The following is a 22,025-nucleotide window of genomic DNA, read 5'->3' as shown; positions in this document are numbered from 1 at the left end:
GAGGATATTACTCTCCGCATTGGAGTGGGTTGGATGAGATGGAGGCTAGCTTCGGGGATTTTATGTGATAAGAATGTACCGCCTAGACTTAAGAGCAAATTCTACAGGGTGGTGGTTAGACCAGCTATATTGTATGGAGCTGAGTGTTGGCCCGTCAAAAAGTCTCGTGTCCAAAAGATGAGCATAGCAGAATTGAGGATGTTGAGATTGATGTGTGGTCATACCAGGAAAGACAAGATCAGGAATGAAGCTATTAGGGACAAGGTGGGAGTGGCATCCGTGGAAGCCAAGTTACGGAAATCGAGACTGCGATGGTTTGGGCATGTGAAGAGGAGAGATATAGATACCTCGGTCAGGAGGTGTAAGAGGTTGACCATGGCGGGCTTGAGGAAGGGCAGAGGTACGCCTAAGAAGTATTGGGGAGAGGTGATTAGGCAGGACATGTCAGTGCTTCACCTAACCAAGGACATGACTAGCGTTAGGAAGGTGTGGAGGTCGAAGATTAAGGTGGTGGGTTGACAGGTAATTGCAAGTTTTTCATAGGTTCACCAGTAGTACTAGTAATATTCTTGTTGTGGGTTGAAAGTTACTTCCTTCTAGTTTGTTATTGTATCTGGTACTTTGCAACCACGTCTTTTGTTTTTGTAAATTGCTATTGGGATTACTATTTGATGCTACTTTTTCTCCCCTTTTATTGTGTATTGTTGCTCCCTGATGGTTACTATTTGATGTTGCTTTTTCTCCTCTTTGCTTATCGCCTTCCCCCCCTCCCTTTCTTTCCTCCTCTTTTTCTCCCCTATTCTTCCTTTCCACGCCGAGGGTCTATCGAAAACAGCCTCTCTACCTCTCCAGATAGGGGTAAGGCCTGCGTACTCATTACCCTCCCCAGACCCCACCCGTGAAATTATACTGGGTATGTTGTTGTTGTACTAAGTTTTTTTTTCCTGAAATATTAAATTGCCAACCTAATCGGTTTTATTTCATATATTTATTTTATGAAGACATTAGCAATAAACATATGTTTCGCTTATTTGGCCACTGCATTAATAAACATATGTTATTAGCAATAGACATTAGCATTAATCGGTTTTATGTTGTTTGACATAAGTTAATCGTCTGTTAGCTTGGTATTTCTTTGAAACAAAGTTTTGGCGTATTGTTTGGAACATACTTTTCTTTGAAAAATGTTATTTTTTCTTAAATATCTAATATTACATCCAATATAAATTTGTTTTGTACCTTTTTAACAATGTACCTGGATTATTCAGTACATAATTAGTAATATTTTACTTTCTACTAGAGTAACATAAATTATTTCAATATACTAACTAAAATAATAGCTAATGACACCATAAGATGTTAATATTTTAGAAATTACTTTAAAATTTTGTTTATTTCAAATAGAAAGTGCATAACATATCTTATATTATAATATATTATTAGTAATATAACCGTCTCAGTCTCGACCAAATAGCACTGTGTAAATATATCCAATTTGCAGCTCATACGTACATTGGCATGTTGCTAATCTAGAGATTCAAGATAGGTCGTTGCATAGCAATGACTTTGAGCTGTTTTTGGTAGCCATAGTACACGGCCGAGGAGAAATATTCAACACCCTATTATCACCCATTTCTTGCATTTTATAAAGTCCATTAGATGGTGAATTTTCACATATGTCAAAAGGAAATGGGTGGAAAACAGAAGAAAGTTAGAAGTATAGATAGAAATACGGAGAGAACGGCAATTAGATATTGTCATGGAGTTTCGCCCTATTTTTCTATTATATGGCTGAAAAGTTACTAGCCCCGTTATTATTATCATTCGTTGTGTAACACTTCCACTTTTGATTGTGCAGTTACATTTCTTGGCTGTAAATATTCAATAGATACCTCTTACTGAAATATTTCGACAATGTTTATTAGGTCATTAATTATCCAAAATAAGATGTGTATTTCTAGCTGAATTTTGTTGCCTATCACTATCAGTATGTGGAAACTTTCTTGTACAAAGTAATGACGCCCTTATATGATTTTACGAATAGAAAATACGTGCTTAAAATTTTTTGTGATTATTAAGGTAAACAACATGCTGAGTAGTTCAACATGTGGATTGTATATCTCCAACATATACAACTACACCCCTGCTGGTTATTTTGTAAATAATTTTTTTCTAAATTAGTATATTGAGATAATTACTTTTGAGTGCATTCCGTTAATTCCCTATATCAACCATGGTAATGGCAAGATGCAAAAATTAATGGCAAGTTAAGCCGAACTTTTGGTTTAGCCAAAAAAGACCAATTATCACCCTCATAGTGGATGTGCTTGAATATTTGTCATCAATTACCTCATAAACAAATTTATTTTATAAGTATTATCTTTCGCTTTCCCCACCGGACATAGATAGTACTTTTAACTTTTGATATTTCTACGCATAGGACAGGTGAGGTGAAAAGTTAAAAATCACCTTAAAAATGTCATATTTTTGCAATTTTTTGATCTTGAAAGAGACCTAATGACTTGGTTATTTAGATTTGGGACAAAAGTTGCAATAAAAAGTGAAAGAAAATCTTATCTTATGTTCCAACCAATTTCTTTTTTAAAATTCAAATAAATAATCACTTTAGGAGCTTCTAGGTTCTCTCTATGGTCTATCCATAACTACTGGGTCCACCTCGTGGCACTTTTCTACCCTTTCACAATTGTCCCTTCCTTTGATCTTTCTTTGGCCTTTTCAGAATCCCTAATTCCTGCCCCTTTTTCCCTTTTTACTCGAATCAGTTCTTGTTTTTCTGGTCACTTTAATTTCTCTATTTATCATTTTCCCAACATAGGCCAACTGTTTTTTGTACTGTTCAAAGTACATGTCTTTTTTCCCTTGGTGGGTAATCGCTTGATTTCGAGGTCAAGAGTCGGTTTTGATTTCTGGGTTGTTGGAATTTTGTGATTTTTTTGGTGGGTTTTGTCTGTTTGCTTGAAATTTTTGGTGGATTTCTGTGTTTTCCCAAATTTCTATGTTCTTGAAATTTGAGTAAAAGAACTGACTTTTTGGGTTTGATCTATGAGATTCTACTGTTTATGCTAGTAAAAATTTGATCTTTGAATTCTTGGGGTTGTGATTAATTTTTTTTTTTTAATTATAAGGAGTTATTGATTGGGATGAATCTATAGGAAGAGTAGGAGAGGAGTATTTATTTATTAGGAGGAAAAAAGAATGAAGAGAGGGAAAGGTGAAGAGAAAGTGATGGGGCCAATGTTTCCAAGGCTTCATGTAAATGATACAGAAAAAGGAGGTCCAAGAGCACCTCCAAGGAACAAGATGGCTTTATATGAGCAGCTCAGTATACCTTCTCAGAGATTCAATTCAGGGGTTTTGCCTGCTAACTCCAACAATAACACTGCAAAGGTACAACTAGTTTTCAACAAACTTTTTGTGCTTTTTGAACATGATATCTGTTGCTTATACTGTAGAATAGAGTCAGGGCTTAACTTTGAGTAGTTTGGTTTACTGTTCTTAGCAGTTTTCCGATGTTAATTTCTTAGTATGCTTCTTGACTTAGTCTTAAATTGGTTTCTTTTTTGTTGTTTGAATTTTGGCTTATGTTTCACGCATTAGAAAATACAGGGAAAGACAATTTTGTAGCTTATTGCTTGGGTGATATATATTAATGTACTCCTTTTGTTCCAGTTTATGTAAACCTTTTCACTTTTCGAGAAACAATTTTATTAATCTTTGAAGCTAAATTGGATTAGATTAACTCAATATTTTAAAGTTAAAATTTAGATATTCAAAAACTATACAAAAAGTACTATAAGTTGCAAATCTTCTCATGTCAATATAATGAAAAAATGCACATCGAAATATTGGTCAAAGTTTACATAATTTGAATCTCGAAAAGCCAAAAGCTTCACATAAACTTGGAAGGGGGGTGGGGGGTGGGGGTGGGGAGTAATTTTTACTTCAATTGGTTAAACCTCATTGCATCACTTGACATATCATGAAGGATCAATTGTCTTTGCTTTATGAGTATCAAGTGTCTTATCTTTATATATTACCTTGTGCTGATTATCATCTGGATTTGCCTAATTTTTTTGTACTTTTTGGAGACTTTCATTTGGGAGAGCACTTTCCTTTTGGATGTTTTTATGTACCAACTACCAAGTGCAAGAGAACCCTTAATTCTTCAACTTAATGTGTTGTGAAGATGTAATGTTAGCTGTGTCAATGTTATATTTTTTCTCGGCTTTGTCCTGTGGTCAGTGAAAATGTAGATATTAACATTTACAGTCACATCTAATTATGTTCTTAAACTGTATGGTGATGTTACTGCTGGGATTTTAGAGGTTTCTTGATTTGAAACCATCTCTTTTGGGATAACGTTCATTGACTGTGTAGGTCATTTATAGCTGTAAATTTAGTGGTTGGTTGAATCTGTAAGCTGACTGGTTGGATCAACTACATTTTGCAGGGTAGTGGGCACGAAAGAGTTGTCTATTTCCCTGTACAACACCCTCCATCTGGACATCTTGCTGATAAACCACCTGGCCACAGTTCAGATCCCAATACACTCTTGCAACAGTTTGAGTTGAATAAGAGAACAGAAGAGGATGACTTTACGGTTCCTGTCTTTGTTAACTCCAAGCCAGATCATGCCACTGGGAGTCATAATCTGGATATGGAAAAGCTCTCTCCCTCTGGTCCAGTCTTTTCAGGGCGTCCCAATAAAGACTTGGAAGGACTTACAGATCGAATTCTGAGGCAACAGCGCGAGAGCCAGAATGAGGAGAATCCCAAATGTATTCCAGCTAGTAGAGAGCATAGAACAACCTCAAACTCTCCATCCAAGGGTAAGCTGTCAGAAGGTCTTCTAGTACAAATTGATGTAACTTTGCATTTCACACCAAGATGTAAGCCTCCTAATGATTTTGGCATAATACCTAAGACAATCTTTTTCAATGACCAGAATGCAGATTCGAACGTCAGGTTGGTTGTACCATCATACCTGAACCTGTTACGGGTATAGATGATGGCGATTCTTATCCCATGAAAGAATTTGCATCAGAAGAGCAGATAATTACTAACAATCTCATTAATGGTACGGAATCCCAGGAAGACAGGATATGTAAATCATTACAAACAGGAATTATGGACCAAGGTGACAACTTATCGGAGACTTCCATAGTAGAATCTATGTCTGGAACGGACATCTCTCCTGATGATGTTGTGGGAATAATTGGCCTAAAGCGTTTCTGGAAAGCCAGAAGAGCAATTGTCAAGTAAGTTCTTGTTGCTTTCAGGTTGACATTCAAATTTCCTTGTCACATCATGCAAAACATGAAATATATACTGTTCCATTTATCAGTTGGGCCGAGAAATTTTATTGACCAGCTTTTCTTTAGACCTGACTTTCATTTTCCTGATGGTTGTACTACCCAGTGCAACTCAGATCATGATATATAGAGAGTGACAAAATGACCCCCCTTATATGTATCCTCATGGTCTTTTCTTGTAAATATAAGGTATGCTCTCTGATATATTTTCATGTTCTGTAGATAATGTTATGCGCTTGCAATTTAAGGCATTTATTGAGTACAAAGGATATTTATATATCAGGCACTTTTTCCTTGTTACTTTTTGCTTAATAGTTATATCTCAGCTGCTATCTTTTTAATAACACAATGTGTCATCAATATCTCCAAGGAGTCCAAATGAATTTTTTGTGTGATGGTTTATCTTGCCAATTGATGAATTTTGAGTTACATGTTTAGATATAGATGATCGCGAGTGATTTGAACTTTGTGACTTAAATGTTAATTAATAAGGTGCGAGAAAAACTAATGAGAAGTACCATGTTATTAGAAGTTCCTCTAAAGAAAAGTTTTTGTCGTTTTTGTATATGTTTTTTCTTTATTACTTAATGATATAAAAAAAATTCTCTTTTGTTTCATGATGCTAATAGGCTAATTTAGAGTTCTGAGGCTTTCACAAATGTTTCATTAGCATTAGTTGTTCATCTCTTTGTTTGCCCGATTTTGTTTTTATTAGTTTTAACAATCTATTATCCAACAAAGGGAAAAAAGGAGTTTGTCTTTGCGATCTGGATTTAACTGAGTATTGCTCTTGGATCTTTTGGCACATTTGGATGAGATAATAGGCATTAGAACACTATTTTTAGATGATTTTTTCTCTTAGAGATGGCAGTGGTATCCGATTGGTGGAGTATATCACTGCCGAATTGAGGTTGTCTGTGGTATCAAGCTTTTCATGTGTCGTGGCTGAACTAATTCTTGAAGGAAACATATGGCATGATCATACGAGTTGTGTGAGTAGAGTTCTTCGTGCAGAGTCTGATGGTTCCCACAAAGTGGGCATTGTCCTTTACAGCAACCCGAAGGATTTTAGCGGTGGATATATGGCACTGTGGGGACCATGTTAGACTGTGTACTTTGTGCAAGGTGAGCTAGCTGGCACTGGATCATTCTATTCATTGTCGATTTGATATATTCTGCTGGGACTTCTTTTTCCTCTTTGTTGTTGTTCTTGAGTTGTAAACCACTCTTGCTGGGGATGATAACCAGTTTATGGCGTTGGGTGTGAGAAGATGATAGCTCTGGCAACTAGCACGTGTTATTGGGAATCAACCATAAAGGGTAATGGCTTTGAAGGAAACTACCTGCGCTATATTTTGGTAAAAGCCTTAATCATCTACATAGAAGTAGGGAAGGCTCACATATCTGAGTCATGGTGTTTTGAGCAAAGTGGACATCAGTTCACGCGATATAACATGTTTTGTGGGATTTTAAGTTTGTACTTTGGGATAATAGTTACGACACTGGACCTTTTCAAAACTTCTTTTTGCATACGTATTGGTTTAAAGACTGCCTCTTTGTAGATAAAAATTTTACCATTTGTTGTCTATTGACTGTGTAAACTCTTTTGTTCAAGCTTTTTGGAGGAGTTCTGAGTAGTTAAGTGGTTTCAGGATATTTATCAAGTCGTTCTGCTTGATCACTACTGTTTCTCTCTATATATTGTCTTGCTCTGTCTCTTCAAACTGAGTTTCCACTGTACACTCTCTGTTTTATTTTATGTTGTAGATACCTTTGGCTGCATGCATCTGACGAGCTAATCTCTCTCAGTTTATTTATTTATCTTTTTCCCTGACTCTCTCCATTGTTCTGGTACAGCCAGCAAAGAGTGTTTGCCATTCAAGTGTTTGAGTTGCATCGACTTATAAAGGTAAAGCAACTCCAAAGGCTGAATCTCTTGTAGCGATTTTTTTTTTTTTGGGGGGGGGTGGGGTGGGGGGAGGTGTTGTGAAATAGAAAATGTGATCTATGTATTGCTTTTCGATTCATTAATACGCTGCTCATGCATTTTTCCGGTTATTTTAACAGGTCCAGAAGCTCATTGCCGAGTCACCAAATAGTATGCTTGAAGATGCTGGTTATTTAGGCAAACCATTAAAGAATTCCTCTGGTAAAAGACTGCCGTTGGAGTGTATTATTAGAGAATCTCAAAGTGTTCCGAAGCGCAAGAATGATTCTGAGAAGCCTAACTTCAGGATGGAATGCTCTGCTGAAAACACTGTGGGAAAGGCATCTCTTTCTTCTGTGCAAAATGGTAGCCAGCTCTCTAGCCACAGACCATTTTCAGGAAATCCGCCACCAATGCCTGTGACAAATGATGCTAACACGAGTCCCTGGTGCTTCCAACAGCCTCCGGGGCACCAATGGTTGATCCCAGTGATGTCTCCTTCTGAAGGACTTGTATACAAGCCATTCCCTGGACCTGGATTTACAAATCCTATTAATGGAGGTTGTGGACCTCCAGGATCGATGGGGAACTTTTTTCCTCCAGCTATTGGAGTTCCTGGTCCTCATCCTCACTATCAAGGAACGGGAGTTCCTTTCGCGCCTCCAACTGGCCACGGCTATTTTCCTCATTATGGCATGCCAGTTATGAATCTACCAATCTCATCATCTACCGTCGAAGAATCAAACCAGTTTACTTCGCCGGGTTTTCAACGCCAGTTATCTGGAGGGATCGATAACTTTAACATTCAACATCAGGACTCAAGTAATGTTCCAAGTGAGAAGAATGGAAATGTTCCAGATGTTTTAAGGTTCCAGGCCACCAGAGATAATGAGCTACAAGCCAGCACTGCAAGTAGTCCAAGTGAGAGAGCGGCTGACACCACACAAGGAAGAAACATGCTTTCTCTTTTCCCCACATCTCCAGCTACGGACAACACTGATCATTCAGCAAGAGTTATCAAAGTTGTACCTCACAATCCAAGGTCTGCCACAGCATCTGCCGCTCGGATATTTCAGTCTATACAAGAAGAGAGAAAACAACATGACGCAGCTTTCACTCGTCTGTAGGTAGCACTTCATTGTGTTGTGAATATGACTATTTGCTCATCCAAACAAGATGTAGTGGTCTCGGTCAATTTGTTGTAACCTTTCTGATAGTATGTTATAGCTTGATTTAAATTTTGGCTACGTTGCCACTATGTAGATAAGCATTCCTACTAAGTTACATCATGTTGTTGCGCGGTGATTGCTTAGTCCAGCTGTTGTATACTGCAGTCAATTTTTGTTGTGTAAGTCGCTATTATCAGTTGTAAGTTATCCTCTTGTTATTCTCTAATCTTCATCAAATTGTTTCAAAGTCGTCGTTGAATTGTAATTTACCCTTTCATTCATGTCTGTTTAGATTAGTATATGTAATTTTTGTGATATATTCTTCATTCATCTAGTTCTATCTGCAAATGTATGTTTTTCTTAATTTTCACCCGCATTCACATTAGGGAACGGTCAGAATCCATGACATTTATTATAGTTATCCATGACATTTTTTAATAATAGATCGTCATTTGCTCATGCAAAAATAAACGTGAAATTAGTTCAGAATAATCTTAGAACTTCTTTCGAAATATGGCTATTTCAAAAGCAAATTGGTGACATAGAAATAGAGAATTTTTTTCTCTATTGTAACCTGATTCGCCGTATGTGATTTCAATAATAAACTGAATTTAACATGACTAACTTATGCTCTCCCTTAGTTTAAAAAAAAAATTGTACTCATTCATCCAATCATAACTAGCTTTATGTACTACCATTCTCTGGTAATTATATCCTTAAAATTAAGCGTAAAACATTACAAATATGAAGTAGTAAAATGTTAAGACTAAACTAAGAGTAACCCGTCATTTTATTTATTTTTTGTGGAGTTTTCAATCCACTGTTGAGGTAGCACTGAAATTTTAAAGCCACGTATTCTAAAATCTAATATAATAATCTGAAAAGGCCTAAAAATTTCACTCAACTTTCAGAAATGGTCTATCCATATCATCCATTAAAAAAATGCTCATTTCATGCCACTACCGTTACACATTTGGCTCATCCATGCCATTATTGACTAACGACAGTGGCATGGATGGGCCAAATAAAAATTGAGCCGTTAGTCAATAATGGCATGAGTGAGCCATATGTGTAACGACAGTGGCATGGAATTAACATTTTTTAATGGATGGCATGGATAAGCCTTTTCTTAAAGTTGAGTGGCATTTTTAGGCCTTTTCCGTATAATAATGTTTCTTTGCCCAACCAAAACTTGGTTGTATACTAGTAGAACATACTATAATTAGAAAGTGTTAGTCAAAGCAAATTTCGAATAATCATAAAAGTTAAATGGTGTAGACCGTATGACAAAGCTCATGGGTAAAGTGCAAATACATTATGTAATATATTTTTACCACGGGAGATAATAAATATTCTAATTATTATTAATTATAAAGTTCAAGGAGTACCATAAAACAAATTAATGCGATACATTCGTGAAAAAGAAAATAAATTTGACGTGGAATAAAATCACATTATGTATTATTAACATCATATGGAGTAAAACTACAAGTACACAGTCAGTGGCAGAGCCTCATTCAACCAAGGGGGTCAAATGACACCCCTTCGCTAGAAAATTACACTGTATTATTAGATAATTTTTTTTTTGTATATTTACTATACGTTGACTCCCTTTGATCTTTTGGTGTATTTTATTTCTTATATTTTGACACCGTGAAAATCCTGGCTCCGCCACTGTACATAGAATTGAGAGAGAAATTATTTTTTTCCTTTCCGGTGTGTACAAAGAAATCATGAATACATAGAGTAACCATTTAGCAATTGGTTTAATTTATTACAGAAGTTCATGCTTTATGGTGTTGTAGGTTTAATACAAGAGAAACAATCATCAAAAAGGTCCCAAAAAGACAATCTAAGAAGCTTCTCTCTCTAGAATGAATACCCAGTTTTATGAATCTTCAAACACAATTTCTCCAAAACCATCCGATCTCGAACAGGAAAAAACCACAAAGCATGGCTTGGAAGATAAAGCGTCATTCAAGGATATGCTAGTATCCTCAGACCCAATGAATTTTACTTCTTACTTTGAACCTATTCCAAGTGGCACTGTCAGAGAATTCCTCAGAAGACAGATCGTTTGAACATTTAATGGGCTCTAACGCACGAGGCATTAAAATAATTTCCCTACCCGAGAAAAACAGATAGAGAATTTATGAACCTTGGAAATTTTCTATCATCGTGAAGCGTATACTACCTCATTATCTGAAAAGAAGATCCAAGAATTGTGGCGTCCCTCGGAGCTTGATGTAGGAGAAAACTACTACATCACCAAATTTATAGCCTGTTTGACCAAGCTGGAGAAATCAGCTTATTTTGAGAAGTGCTTTTTTCAAAAGTGCTTTTGAAAAAAGTACTTTTGGAGAGAACCAGTTTGTATTTGGCTAATCAGTCAGAAAAGCACTTTTGAGAAATAATTTGTGTTTGGCCAAGCTTTTTAGAAAGTGCTTTTAAGTGTCAAATTACGAATAAGGACATGAATAAATTTACTTAATAATTAATATTATAAGTAAATAAATAATCTCAAAATTTTGTTATTACACGCAATAATTAAAAAAAATCATTTTATTTAAGTAAAATATGAAAATAAAATTAAAAAGTACTTAATTCTTTTAATATAAGTTAAATATATTAAAATTCCTTCAACAAATATAAAAGCATTCACCCGTGAAGTCACTATATATTAGAAAGTTTTCCTAAAAATAAGAAGAAATATTTATAAATTAATATCCTAAGTATTAGGTTTAAGGATTATTTTGGTATATACTATATTTTGTTAAGGGTACTTTAGGTAAGAAGAAAAGCCAAAACTGTTTCTGCTTCTGCTTTTGGAAAGAAACTACTTTTTTCTACTTCTCTGAAACTGCTTCTGCTTCTTCCCAAAAGCACTTTTTCCCCCAAATAAGCTTGGCCAAACACCTCAAGTTAGGGAAAAAAATGCGTTTGGAAAAAAAAGCACTTATGGCCTCTTGAGAAGCTTGGCCAAACAGGCTATTAATAAGAAAGAAAATATGGAAAAGGCCTTTCATCAGGGACCATGGTTCATTAATGGTCACTATCTCTCAATTACGAAATGGAAGTCAAACTTTGTAGCCACCAACAAAAATTAATTGTTTCAGCGGTATGTATTATATTACCATAACTGCCGACTGAATTTACGATGGAAAAATTCTATAAAAAAAATTAGAAATGCCACAGGGCGCTTATTAAAAATTGATGCATGTACATCAACCACGGTCCGAGGTCGTTATGCTAGGCTTTGTGTTGAACTACCATTGTAATTTTCAGTCCAATCATTTATCTAGATTGGTCACCATAAACGATACATTCACTATGAAGGCGAAAATTTCCTATGCAAAAACTGTGGAAGACTGGGCCATACACTAGGCCAGTGCATAGGAAAATAGGGATAAATCATCTCCAAACAAGGATCAGTCAACTTCAATAATAAAAGATGCTGAGGGGGAGTGGAAACAGTATCTTTCAACAAAGGTAAGAAGCAACTTCCAAAGGGCAATCCGAAAAGCTTCAACAAATTAATGGAGAATCACAACATCACAGGTTGTAAGCATTAAAATTTTATCGAATTTAAATCGATAAAATAATATGAACTATATTTTAATATGCTAGTCCAAATAAATATTATTGGGCTAATATAATTGAATTAGGTATATAAGTCCAATATATATGAATTAAATAAATAAGTCTTAATCCATTGGGCTAGCCCATTTAATTGGGCTAAAGTGATGAGCCCACTTCATTAAGCCCAAGATGTCATCTTCCTAGAGGCCCAGTTTGGTGCCACGTGTCAAATGACGTGGCTCTCCAAGTCAAGCGGAAGAGCCAATAGGACCATGTCACGTGTCAAAATGACAAGGCATGTCCAGTCATACTAAAAGGCCAATGAAATCGCGTCACGTGTGCAAGTGACATGTTCTGGCCAATCAAATGCAGCCATGTCACACTTTAATTTGATTGGTCGGAAAGAGTTTATTCTTATCACAACTCTTCCCTTCCACAACTATAAATAGGGGTTTTCATAACTCAGAAAAGATACCATAAGTTATAACAAGAAGCAAGAAAGAGCTCGTGGATCAAACGCTGCAAATTCCTCCACAAGTTTCAGGCTTCAAGTTCAAGTTCAAGAAATCAAGTGCAAGTTCAAGAACGAAGAACAAATCAAGGTCAAGTTCAAGCTCAAGAACAAGATCATCGTTCGAGGCAACAAATACATATTCAAGATCAAGCTCAAAGGCTCTTGAATTTATTTACTATTGAAAAATAAAATCAGGGGATTCATGGAGATTGTAACACTCAAATATTTGAAATAAAATACTACGATTGTTGCGATATTTTTCAGTCTTGATTTTATTTTCTCGACGCAATTTATTGTCTACAAATTCTGACACACCCAGTGGGACCATCTCTACCTCTCATCCCAACTTTTCAATCACCAACGTTCAAGAACATTGAAATGGCTTCGAAGAAAATCAACTCCAGATCAACATCCACCAAGGCTGCTAACTCCAGGTTCTATGCTGATGTGGAAAGCATACTCGATGTCACCTTTGGAAGCTTCGGACCAATTACGAGGAGCAAAGCAAGCTATTTAGGACAACAAGCACCCCAAGTGTCGTCCGCATCAACCCCTGTTTTCGGATCTTCATCCTCAAAAGGAGCAAGATCTTCCACAAATGCATCTGAAGGAGGAAGCGATATTGCTGAAAAGATCAAGAAAATTCTTACTCTGCTTGACCTCTCCAGCTCCAAGCACTCTGCTGTGAAGGAAGATGATGATGCTTCAAGTGATGGATCCTCCCCACTTACACCACAAAGCGTGAGCCAGTCAAGGATAAATCTGTGTAAAAATCTATGCTACTCTCTGTAATCCACGACAATCATGCAAGCCATGGTGACAAACACTTCATCTATGGAGGAGCAGTTGGCAAACTTGACGAAAGCAATCGCTGGCTTGACCAAATGCATACAAAATCAAGAGGCTAGAATTGACAAGCTAACAGACAGGGTGGGAATCTTGATGGAAGAAGAATCTACCCATGCAACCGGCAAGCTCCCAGAAGTTCTAGGGAGTGACTCTCCCCCAAGACAAGCATCATCTACTAAGGCTATCCCTGTCTCATTTGAAGGGATGATTCCAATCGATCAACTGAAGGAGTTCTTCGAAGGAACCATTAAGAATAGATATGAAGTTGCTGCCAAATCCTCCCTTACATATGCAAAGCCATACACTACAAGGGTCGATATGTTGAAGATGTCTGCTGGCTATCAACCTCTGAAGTTTCAATAGTTTGATGGTAAAGGTAACCCTTAGCAACATATTGCGCACTTCGTGGAGACGTGCAACAATGCTGGGACTTATGGAGATTACCTCATCAAGCAGTTTGTCCGCTCGTTAAAAGGAAATGCTTTTGACTGGTACACGGACCTCGAGGCTAGATCTATCGACAACTGGGATCAACTAGAGAAAGAGTTCCTTAATCGCTTTTATAGCATAAGATGCATGGTGAGTATGATAGAGCTTACAAATACTCGTCAACGAAAGGGGGAACCGGTTATTGACTTTATCAATCGTTAGAGGAATGCAAGCCTCAACTGCAAAGACGGGCTTAGTGAAGTTTCAGGCATAAAGATGTGCATCTAAGGCATGCATTGGGGATTACGCTACATCTTGCAAGGTATCAAGCCTAGCACATTTGAAGAACTTGCAACTCGTGCCCATGACATGGAATTGAGCATGGCCTCCGCTGGAAATGAAAGGCTACCCATCTATGAATCTGACAAAGTGAATGACAAGCAAGAAGTCAGGAAGTGTGGCAAGTTCGTACCCAAGTCTGAAAGCAAAGAAGCTATGAATGTCAATAAGTCACCTATGAAGTTCACGACGAAGGTGAGCAAGAAGCAGAGTATGAAATCCACTTCTTTTCAAGACAAGCCAAGTGGAAAGTTGACTCTAAAAGAAATGCAGGAAAAAGAGTACCCATTCCTGGATTCTGATGTGCCAGCCATTTTCGAAGAACTCCTCGAGTTAAATCTTATTGAGCTTCCGGAGATGAAGCGACCAAATGAAGCTGGGAAAACAAATGACCCAAACTACTGAAAATATCACCGACTTGTAAGCCACCCTCTGGAGAAGTGCTTTGTCTTCAAGGATATAATCATGGATTTGGCTCGCGAAAAGAAGATCGTGCTTGAAGATGAGAAAGCAAGTGCAAACCAAGTCTCTATCACCTTTGGCTCATTCGGTCCGGATGACTTATGTGGTTTTAAATAAAGTAAAGATGAAGAATTACTGGAGAACGACAAAGCTGAAGTCAATCAACCTGATGAAGATGAAGGTTGGACATTGGTGACTCGTCGTAGGCACCACAAAAGGAGCACACGAAAAGAATCAATAAAACAACCAACAAGGAAGATGATGGTAAAACGACCAACGAAAAAGAATCCAGTTAGGCATTTGAAGAAAGCAAAAGTGGAGATGCACCATTCTCAAAAGCCACGAAATCCAGTGACCTTGGAGGAGTTTTTACCAAGTTGGTTCCGCACGAAGATTTCCCATGAAGGCATTGATGCCTCTTGTTGCCATGATGACAAAGGGGAAGAAAAGAGTGATGACCTACCGTTGGCACCATCTTCGGAAAAGCCTATCGATTCCACTCCTCAAGAAGTTAATGCTTGTGAGAAAAAGGTCACGTTCAAAAATGACGATCTTTTTCTAGGTGACACTCCTCATAACCGCCCATTGTACATGGTTGGTTGTATGCGCGATGAAAGGGTAAATCAGATTTTGGTTGATGGAGGATCCTCAGTAAACATTTTGCCAATCCACACTGTGAAAGAACTAGGTATTCCCATGAACGAACTCTCAGAAAGTCGTGTGATGATCCAAGGATTCAACCAAGAGGGGCAAAGAGCCATAGGCGCAATCAGGCTGGGAATCACTATTGAAGATATGCAATCAAGTGCATGGCTGCATGTGATCGACGCGAAGACTTCATACAATGTTTTTCTTGGGAGGCCTTGGATACATAAGAATAAAGTAGTTACATCTACCTACCATCAATGTTAAAAATACTACGAGGGTAAAGTCGAGAAGACGGTAGTTGCCAATGATGAGCCATTCACCGAGGCTGAGTCACACTTCGCCGATGCAAAGTTCTACTTGAAGAACCGCATTGTGAAGGAGCTGAAAGTTGATGATGGTACGAAAAGCAAGAATGACGAACCCATAACTAAAAGAGCTGATGTGACTATTGGTAAAGCCAAAACTGTTACTGAGGAGGTACCCACCAACGTGAATAAATCTCATAAAGGGGGTATTGCGTCTTATGGAAAGAAAGTAAGTCTCGCGCTCCAATATGTCCCTAAAAGGAAGAAAGACGAGGGTGGATCACATAATCTCCAAACCAAGACGCTAAGGGAGTTAACTCTTCCGGTAAAACGAATTGAGGTAGTAAAGTTGTCCTCAAAGCCGCTTGCAGGGTTTGTAGCCCAAAATCATTTGCAGAATGTGGCACTCCCTACAAAGCGAACAAATGAAGGTTTCGATCCTAACGCTTATAAGCTATTTACAAAAGCTGAATATAATCCCAATGTGTCGTCAAAGTTAGGGAAGCTCACATCAGAAGCTGCAACGAGGCAACCACATGAAGGTCTGGGATACAAGCAACCGTCACCAGTGCACATCTCAATAAGAAGGGCGAGTAGCAATTATATCAGTGTATAAGATGAATCTGCCGCTTCTAACAGGCCTTCTATCTTTGATCGACTTGGAAAATCAACTGTGAGAACTTCTGTATTTGAGAGATTGGTTCCATTAAAGAAGGGGAATAAGTTCCAGAGAAATCATCGAAATACAAGAACACTCGCTTCACCCAAAAATTCAGGAGATCTCTAAGGATTTCCAAAGTTTGGTTCCTTCCAGAATGAGGCGACAAACAAAACTGGTGGTTTCATGTGAAGAAGTACTGAAGGTAAAGACATATACTGTGGTATATACTAAGGAACATGACGAAGATGAAGAAAGTATAGGTTTTTCGTATCATGTCACTATACAAGGCGAGAATGGTATTTCGTCTTCGATGGAAGATAATGAGGAATTGGAGGATGTTTCGCCATGTTATCACATATCCTTCAATGATGGGGACCCTCAAGAAGATGAATATGTGAAAGATGCTCTACCTGAACTTGAAGAAGGAGTGAAGACGACAGTTGATGCCTTAAAAGAAGTTAACCTTGGCACCGATGAAGAACTAAGACCCACCTACCTAAGTGCTTTACTAGAAGCTGATGAAGAGAGCACTTATATTGAGTTACTCAAAGAATTCAGGGACGTCTTTGCTTGGAGTTACAAAGAGATGCCTGGCTTGGACCCGAAAGTAGTAGTCCATCACCTTGCAGTCAAAAATGGTGCTCGCCCTGTTAAACAAGCTCAAAGGCGTTTTAGGCCGGACTTGGTTCCCCTGATTGAAACTAAAGTTAACAAACTCATTGAAGCTGGATTTATTCGGGAAGTTAAATACCCAACATGGGTTTCAAGTATTGTCCCTGTAAGGAAGAAGAATGGCCAGATTCGAGTATACGTTGACTTTAGGGACCTCAATAATGCATGTCTCAAAGATGAATTCCCGCTTCCTATTCCAGAGTTGATGATCGATGCTACTACTGGTTACGAGGCAATGTCTTTCATGGATGGTTCGTCGGGCTATAACCAAATTTGCATGGCACCAAAAGATGAAGAGCTTACTATGTTTCGCACCCCCAAGGTATTTATTGCTACAAGGTAATGCCTTTTGGCTTGAAGAATGCTGGTGCTACTTACTAGAGGGCTATGCAAAATATTTTCGACGATCTTCTCCACAAAAATGTCAAATGCTATGTTGACGACTTGGTGGTGAAATCAAGAGAGAAGGGCAACCACATTAAAGAATTGAGAATGGTATTTGAATTGCTCCGGAGTTACCAACTTAGGATGAATCCGTTGAAATGTGCCTTTGGAGTTACTTCTGGAAAGTTCCTTGGTTTCATTGTCCGACATCGAGGGATCGAAATTGATCAAGCCAAAGTGGATGCCATTTTGAAAATGCATGAGCCTCGAGATATCCATGAATTGAAAAGTCTGTAAGGAAAGCTAGCATACCTTAGAAGATTCATATCAAACCTGGCTGGGAGGTGCCAACCATTTAGTCACGTCATGAAGAAAGGCGTTCCTTTCAAGTGGGATCAAGCTTGTAGCAATGCCTTCGAAAGTATCAAAACCTACTTGATGAAGCCTCCAGCTTTAGCAGCTCCTATACCAGGAAAGTCATTGATACTATACATTGCGGCGCAGGAAAGGTCTGTTGGAGCATTATTGGCCCAAGAAAATAGTGAGGGGAAAGAAAACTCTCTTTACTACTTGAGCAGGATGATGACACCTAACGAGTTGAACTATTCGCCAATTGAAAAGTTGTGTTGGCGCTAGTCTTCTCAATTCAAAAGTTGAAGCACTACTTTCAAGCTCATGTTGTCCGTCTTGTTTCTAAAGCAAATCCCATCAAGTTCGTGATGTCAAAACCTATTCTTAGTGATCGACTAGCGAGATGGTACCTCCAATTTCAACAATTCGAGATTTTGTACATCCCTCAAAAGGCTGTAAAAGGACAAGCATTGGCAGACTTCTTGGCAGATCATCCGATACCTGATGACTGGGAGCTAACTGATGAACTACCTGATGAGGACGCAATGGTCATTGAAGTTCAACCTCCATGGAAGATGTACTTTGATGGTGATGCGCATCGTGGGGGAGCCGGGGCTGGCGTAGTATTTGTCACTCCTCAAGGTGAAATCTTGTCATACTCCTTCACCTTGACATAACTCTGTTCCAACAATGTTGCTGAATATCAAGCATTAATACTTGGGCTTGAAATGGCCGTTGATATGAAGCACTTGCAATTTCAAGTATTTGGTGACTCCCAGTTAGTGGTCAATCAACTTTTGGGTAGTTACGAGGTCAAGAAGCCTGAACTACGCCCATATCATGATTACGCAAAAAGGTTGATGGGGTGGCTCATCAATGTGACTATTCAATATGTACCAAGGAAAGAAAATAAGAAGGCTGATGCTTTAGCTGCTCTAGCTTCATCATTAGCCCTGCCTGACCAAGCGCAAGTTACCGTCTGCCAAAAATGGGTAGTACCGCCGCCAAATGAGGTCGAAGGTGAAGATAATGAACTCAAGCATCTTGTTGCTATTTCTGAAGTTGAGAAAGAAGAATGGCGACAACCCATTATCGACTACTTATGCTATGGGATACTTCTAGAAAATTCGATGAGAAGGACTGAAATCCGTCGTTGTGCACCTCGCTTCCTTTACTATAAGGATACTCTATACAGAAGGTCGTTCGAGGGAGTACTCTTGCGATGCCTAGAAGAAGAAGAAGCTCTCCAAGCTTTGTAAGAGGCACATTCTGGGGTATGTGGGTCACACCAGTCCAGACCAAAGCTCCACTTCCATATAAAAAGGATGGGATATTATTGGCCAACGATGGTAAAAGATTGCTTGGACTATGCTTGAAAATGCAAGGCTTGTCAATTCCATGCGAATTTTATTCATTAACCTCCTGAAGTGTTGCACCCGACTGTTGCATCCTGGCCATTTGACGCTTGGGGATTGGATGTTGTTGGACCACTGCCAAAGTCCTCTGGTGGACACCTATACATCTTGGCTGCAACTGACTACTTCTCAAAATGGGCTGAAGATGTTGCTCTTAAGGAAGTAAAAAAGAAAAATGTTGCAAGTTTCATCCAAGTAAACATTATTTATCGTTTTAGCATTCCTCGTTACATAATAACGAATAATGGAAAGTCATTCGATAATAGGTTGATGAACAAGATTTGTGATCTCTTTGGCTTCAAGCAACGTAACTCTTCGATGTACAATGCTGCCGCCAATGGTCTAGCTGAGGCATTCAACAAGACTCTATGCAACTTGTTAAAGAAAGTTGTCTCCAAATTCAAACGAGATTGGAATGATCGTATGAAAGAAGATCTATGGGCATATAGAATGACTCATCGCACACCAACACATGAGACTCCTTATTCACTCATTTATGGAGTCGAAGTCGTCTTGCCACTTGAGCGTCAAATACCTTCGTTACGACTGGCTATTCAAGAAGGGATCACTGATGAAGAAAATGCTCGACTTCGATTAGCAGAGTTGGAAGCTCTTGATGAAAAGAGATTGGAAGCTCAACAGAGTCTTGAATATTATCAAGCTCGATTGTCTCGTACCTTCAATAAAAGAGTTCGTCCGAGATCCTTTCAAGTAGGAGATCAAGTCTTTGCCGTATGAAGACCCATAATTACTTACCATAAACCTGTAGGGAAGTTCACTTCAAAATGGGATGGGCCATATGTCGTACAAGAAGCTTACTCAAGTGAGGCTTACAAACTGGTTGATGCAGATGGTATGTGAATCGGCCCTATCAATGGCAAGTTTTTGAAGAAGTATTATCCTTGAAGTTGCAACGCTCCTTGACGTACGAGCCTAAACTGCAAGTCATGATGCTCCTTGACGCATGAGCCTAAACTACATGTTGCCACACTCCTGGCCCGCAAGAGTATAAATTGTGTATGACCCAAAAAAAAAGTCTGCTAGGTTGAAAATCTCGAAAGAGGCGGCCTAGGCAAAAGTCAGGACGTAAAAAAAAACTATCCAGTCTGAACTACGGTATGACTTGATCCTCTTCACCGAGGTACGTAGGCAGCTTAGAGTTTCATTCTAAGTTCAGTCACCTAAATTCAAAAGATACATATTGCCCCAATAGTTGTTCGAATGAAGTATGAAGGAATGTAAGATCAAACTGAAATGCCATCCTCCTACTGAACTTTGACCTCATTTGATTTAAAGGGGGCAACCCTCCTTGGTAAATTGATATCTTCAATGGGCCGATTTTAGAAGGATGTCAAGTATTTGTATTGAAGTCCAGAGATTCTCTATGTCTTCAGGTTCGCCAAACCTTCAAGTTTGTTGGTCTCCAAGTCCGCCCTCTGCCTAAAAAAGGGGGAAGAGAAGTGAGGCATCAAAAGGAAACACAAGTATAAGGAAATGATTGTTTGGCGCAACGTTTCAAATTTAGTGAGATTTGAACCCAAAGATATTTGTGAGAATATGGCTCTTAAATTCCAATTTATGGCAAATAATACGTCTTCCGATCTTGAGGCTTCCATATCAAGATACAAAATATTTGGTGAAGTCGCGCAAATCTGAAATTGTCGGTGTATCAGAATTTAGTGTTGACTTCGAAATATTATCTGAATGTATCCGTAAAGCATTAAATCCTGAATTTTGGATATGTTATATATTTGGAAGTTAAGTTTCCAGTAGATCAAACGGTTCATGATTTCGACGTTTCTACTTCAAGATACAAAACTTTTGACGAAGTCGCGCAAATCTGAAATTTTCAACGTGGTGGGATCTAAAGTTGGTACCAAAATATTATCTGGGGCAATTCTGAAGGTGCTTGATTCTGAATTTTGGATATATTTTAGATATTGAAATCTAATTTTCGAAAAATCAAATGGTTCATTATTTGGACTCTCCCACGACAAGATATGAATCTTTCGTTACAAGTGCGTAAAGTAAAAAATTATGCAACTAAGATAAATGCAGGGTAATGTAAAGCAAACGAGAAGCAATCTTATCTAAGATGAAATAAATATCCAATAGGTCAACATAATATAAAGATAAAAGGGGAGATAATTCTAACAGCCTAATCTAAACAAAATTTGTAGTTGATCAATTCTTGACAGTTAGTCTCCAAGTTCTTCTTCTTCTCCTCCAAATTGGCTGAATTATCAACAGTCAACAAATTTACGTTGTCATATGAAGAGACCTCAGTCTCGGCAGTTGAATTTTTTTCCTGAATCTCTTCAACCTCCTTTTGAGTCGCTTCTATAACACCTTCGAGGTTCTCCCTCTCTTGTTGTAATGTCTGCAACTTCTTCACGACTCTCTTCAATTTCTTTTCACTAGAGGAAACTTTCTTGACTTTCTCACTTGCTTCAAGTTTGAACGATTCGAGATGCTCTTTAGCTTTGGAAATCAGCTCCAGCTTATCATCTTCACTCGTCTTATCAGTCATATTGGATCGCTCTTGGTCATATGATGCTGCAAGTTCAAAAAGAGAATTCAGTAAATCTTCTAATGGAGAAAAATCCAGAATATTCATCTTCTTCATATCCTCGAAAATCTCAATGATTTGCTCCCTATAAGATGAGAGCAATTTCGGACGAGTTTTGGAGAGCCTATTGCAAATATCCTCCCAAAGTCCCAAAATGAATTCCTTCTTGCGATTGAAAACAATGCTTTTTCCTTCAAATATAGATACCGCCGTATTTGTCATTGGTCAAATGCGAGTTATCTCATTTGGAGTTTGTCTTTTAGGGATTCGTCATGAGGAAGAGATGACGCCTTTGACGATGACTTCACTTTACATGTAGGCCTTCCAATAGATTCATCACTCACTTGCGGCTTGTCGCATGGGGATACCATCGGATGCCCAATGGTGTTTAACTTCATTAAGAAAAGGCAAAGAAAGTA

General features: G+C 38.2%; 3 protein-coding genes across 3 annotated transcripts; 2 read left to right on the top strand and 1 right to left on the bottom strand.

Annotated features, from left to right (window-relative positions):
* Window positions 1–2,642: 2,642 nt before the first annotated feature.
* Window positions 2,643–8,710, top strand: LOC104231030 (protein EARLY FLOWERING 3-like). Its single transcript, XM_009783951.2, has 5 exons — window positions 2,643–3,408; window positions 4,472–4,850; window positions 4,967–5,279; window positions 7,191–7,242; window positions 7,401–8,710. The coding sequence occupies exons 1-5, from the start codon at window positions 3,217–3,219 to the stop codon at window positions 8,385–8,387; spliced, it is 1,923 nt and encodes a 640-aa protein (XP_009782253.1). The 5' UTR covers window positions 2,643–3,216; the 3' UTR covers window positions 8,388–8,710.
* A 9,640-nt stretch (window positions 8,711–18,350) lies between these two features.
* On the top strand, window positions 18,351–20,005 carry LOC138875968 (uncharacterized). Its single transcript, XM_070154849.1, has 2 exons — window positions 18,351–18,820; window positions 19,888–20,005. Exons 1-2 carry the CDS (start codon window positions 18,351–18,353, stop codon window positions 20,003–20,005), a joined length of 588 nt encoding a protein of 195 aa, XP_070010950.1.
* A 1,190-nt stretch (window positions 20,006–21,195) lies between these two features.
* Window positions 21,196–21,828, bottom strand: LOC104231034 (uncharacterized). The gene has a single exon (XM_070154848.1). It carries the CDS (start codon window positions 21,826–21,828, stop codon window positions 21,196–21,198), a length of 633 nt encoding a protein of 210 aa, XP_070010949.1.
* Window positions 21,829–22,025: the final 197 nt, after the last annotated feature.

The sequence above is a fragment of the Nicotiana sylvestris genome, chromosome 8 (assembly GCF_000393655.2).
Source record: "Nicotiana sylvestris chromosome 8, ASM39365v2, whole genome shotgun sequence".
Classification (NCBI taxonomy): domain Eukaryota; kingdom Viridiplantae; phylum Streptophyta; class Magnoliopsida; order Solanales; family Solanaceae; genus Nicotiana; species Nicotiana sylvestris.
The sequence above is the reverse complement of the archived record's forward strand: the minus strand, read 5'-3'. Positions and strand labels throughout refer to the sequence as shown.

What these genes read in the sequence shown, in the direction of transcription:
- LOC104231030 (XM_009783951.2), top strand. Translation starts at nt 3,217, where the DNA reads ATGAAGAGAGGGAAAGGTGAAGAGAAAGTGATGGGGCCAATGTTTCCA. An exon ending in CTCAAACTCTCCATCCAAGG is followed by an intron (nt 4,851 to 4,966) that starts GTAAGCTGTCAG and finishes TTCAATGACCAG; the next exon opens with AATGCAGATTCGAACGTCAG. An exon ending in GCCAGAAGAGCAATTGTCAA is followed by an intron (nt 5,280 to 7,190) that starts GTAAGTTCTTGT and finishes GTTCTGGTACAG; the next exon opens with CCAGCAAAGAGTGTTTGCCA.
- LOC138875968 (XM_070154849.1), top strand. Translation starts at nt 18,351, where the DNA reads ATGGCCGTTGATATGAAGCACTTGCAATTTCAAGTATTTGGTGACTCC. An exon ending in AAGGATACTCTATACAGAAG is followed by an intron (nt 18,821 to 19,887) that starts GTCGTTCGAGGG and finishes TGGTTGATGCAG; the next exon opens with ATGGTATGTGAATCGGCCCT.
- LOC104231034 (XM_070154848.1), bottom strand. Translation starts at nt 21,828, where the DNA reads ATGACAAATACGGCGGTATCTATATTTGAAGGAAAAAGCATTGTTTTC.